Below are 2,924 nucleotides of genomic sequence, written 5' to 3' on the forward strand. Positions count from 1 at the left end.
ATATATTCATACTCCAACACTGTATAGGAAACTCTTCTGAGCTCAGCTGAGGAAAGCGATTACATATATTCCTACTCCAACACTGTATAGGAAACTCTTCTGAGCTCAGCTGAGGAAAGCGATTACATATATTCCTACTCCAACACTGTATAGGAAACTCTTCTGAGCTCAGCTGAGGAAAGCGAACATATATTCCTACTCCAACACTGTATAGGAAACTCTCCTGAGGTCAGCTGAGGAAAGCGATTACATATATTCCTACTCCAACACTGTATAGGAAACTCTCCTGAGCTCAGCTGAGGAAAGCGAATATATATTCCTCGTACTCCAACACTGGTCGTAGATATCGCATGTGGAGGAAAGGGCACTATAAAGGCTCCAAGGACTTACCACTCGTTGTTGACATCGATCGCTTTCTAGCGGAGCAATTCCCTCATCAATGGGAAAAATTCACGGAAGGACTCAAAAAGGTGGGATTGTCCTTTTTTGAAAATTTTCCGGATTTTTTCCCTCCCAACCAGACGCCGGGAGCATCGGATCCTCTAACACCAGCAGTTAGATCTTTGGTGAAAGCAACAGCACGGAGCTCTCCCGCGGGTGGTCATTCGAGGAAGCCCTCCATAGGGTCTGATGGGAAACGAGGCTCTGCTGATATCGAGGATGTGGTGACGGGTATGAGGAGGTGAGCGTTGAGGAAATGCAAGATTGCAAGATTTAGATATGAGACCGGCTAGTGTGGCCTTCCCTGATAAGCGGGCTGGGTTCAAGTTGTATTCCCGACGGAATCCGACGATTTCGCGCGCCCCGAAATCGAGAGTGCTTGATTGGGAGGAAATATACAGCAAGAAGCCGCATAGATCGAGACTGTGGGTTCGAACCCTGGTGAGCGCATTTTTTAATGTAATTAATTAGATATGACCAGTTGCTGACGACTCAGACTGCTAGATGTATGGACTGTGGCACGCCGACTTGTCACTATCCCAATACGGGAGGAGGAGGATGTCCGTTGGGAAATCGCATACCAACATTTAATCAACTCGTATATGAAGGGCAGTGGAAATTGGCTTTGGATCGTCTGCTTGATACGAATAACTTCCCGGTGAGCAACTTGAAGTGTCGAAGAATATATGTTGGATTTTCTTAGTTGAGCTCGGGAATGTTTCACACAAGAATTTGGGTATAAGAATTCTCCTCAGAATTTTCATATTATTCAATAACGCATGTGGTTTATCATGTGCAGATTTTCCTTGTATGCTGGAAGATTTTTCCATGAACGAAATTTCCCTTCACAGGATGCTAAAAAACGAAGAGAATTTTAATTTCTCTCATTGGTAGAATATTGGAGTTTCACCATCCGTGTAACGTGAAGTGGCGTTATACTCGGTGAAAAAGGCGATATTCGTGGTGATATGCAATAGTCGTGAAATATGTTTTTTCATATCACTAGGGTTGTGAAACTCCAATGTTTTAGGAGTTCACCGGAACCGCATGCCCAGCACCATGCGAAGAAGCATGTGTGCTTAGTATCAACGAGCCGCCCGTTACTATTAAAAGTGTCGAATTGGCGATTATCGAACATGCCTTTCAAAAAGGTTGGATACAGCCGATGCCGCCTCTCACGAGGTGGGGAAAAGCGTCACGCGCCACGAAATTAAATAGTTGATTTTAGAACGTACAAGACGGTTGCGATCGTGGGCAGCGGACCTGCGGGGTTGGTCGCGGCGGCTCAGCTGAATAAGGCTGGACACAGCGTAAGTCAGTTGAATTTTTCGATGAAAATTGGTATGAAATTTGCCGAAAATCTTGAGAGGGGGTTTGTGATTTTCTATAGTAGAACAGATTTCGAGTAGGAATTTTTGCGTACTGTGGTACACTTTTTTCAGGGTCAAATTCAGGAAGTGAAAAAATCGAAATCAGGAGAGTGAAATTTGACTCTAGTAGGGTGGAAGTTCAGAATCGTAAATGAAATATATGAATTCTGACAGAAAAAAGGACTTTGCTTGGCTTGTGGTCAGGTGACTGTCTTCGAGAGGGCCGATCGAATCGGCGGTTTGTTGGTGTATGGGATTCCGAATATGAAGTTGGATAAGATCGATAAAGTGCAGAGGAGAGTTGAGATACTCCAACAGGAGGGAATCGAGTTTAAGACAGGTTGGTTTTGTGATTTGTGGATGTTCTCGCGGGCAGGGGAAAATATTTTTTTTATTTTTGCCAGAATGAAATTTATGGAAAACAAAGAAGAAACACAAAAAGAAAGTTTTCGGAATAAATGACATGAAAAAACTTATTGGGGGGATTTGATCTCACGACCTTTCGGTTGTCAGTCTGTTGATGTACTCGTTGCCCAATTTGCAGATATCGAAATCGGCGTGGAGCCCTTTACCCTATCATCACTACGGGCTGGCTATGATGCTGTGCTTTTGGCCACTGGAGCTACCCAGTCTCGAGACACACTAACGAGGATACCGGGTCGACAGTTGAAGGGCATTTATCAGGTGTTTCCATGAAATGCTCGCGGAGCATAACTTGGCGGTTTTCCCTCTCGCGTTCTTTACATGATTGATCTCTGATATTTTTTTGATACTAGATATGTAAGTATATGTTGATGTCGTGGTACGTCGTTTCTCATCTGACTAGGCCGAATTGTCGTAGGCGTTGGATTTTGAACTCCCCTACATACTTGTTGCTGGTGAAGGGATCAGCTTAGTCTGTTGAATATACCCTGATGTCAGTAATGCTGTGAGAATATATAAATTATGGTATGTATTAGTAATGGAGTTTCACAATAGTGATATGAAAAACAAAATTTACAACTACTGCAGGCCGCGAATATCGCGTTTTTCACCGAGTGTCACGCCACTTCACGTAAAACGGGTCGTGAAACTCCAATATAAAATGAATAGTAAGGTAACAGTATTTGGTAT

General features: G+C 43.5%; 1 protein-coding gene across 1 annotated transcript in view; it reads left to right on the forward strand.

The window, feature by feature from the left end:
- The window catches only part of Pmar_PMAR028090 (glutamate synthase, putative), a gene marked incomplete at both ends in the record, with an annotated part of 5,815 nt that extends 3,318 nt beyond the window's left edge, over window positions 1-2,497 (forward strand). The window contains 7 exons of the mRNA XM_002776004.1: window positions 625-682; window positions 705-866; window positions 913-1,099; window positions 1,472-1,623; window positions 1,670-1,751; window positions 2,016-2,151; window positions 2,356-2,497. Of these exons, the coding sequence (XP_002776050.1) occupies window positions 625-682; window positions 705-866; window positions 913-1,099; window positions 1,472-1,623; window positions 1,670-1,751; window positions 2,016-2,151; window positions 2,356-2,497 (919 nt within the window). The remainder of the gene's footprint in view (window positions 1-624; window positions 683-704; window positions 867-912; window positions 1,100-1,471; window positions 1,624-1,669; window positions 1,752-2,015; window positions 2,152-2,355) is intronic.
- Window positions 2,498-2,924: the final 427 nt, after the last annotated feature.

This window comes from Perkinsus marinus, assembly GCF_000006405.1.
Source record: "Perkinsus marinus ATCC 50983 genomic scaffold scf_1104296954872, whole genome shotgun sequence".
Lineage (NCBI taxonomy): Eukaryota > Perkinsozoa > Perkinsida > Perkinsidae > Perkinsus > Perkinsus marinus.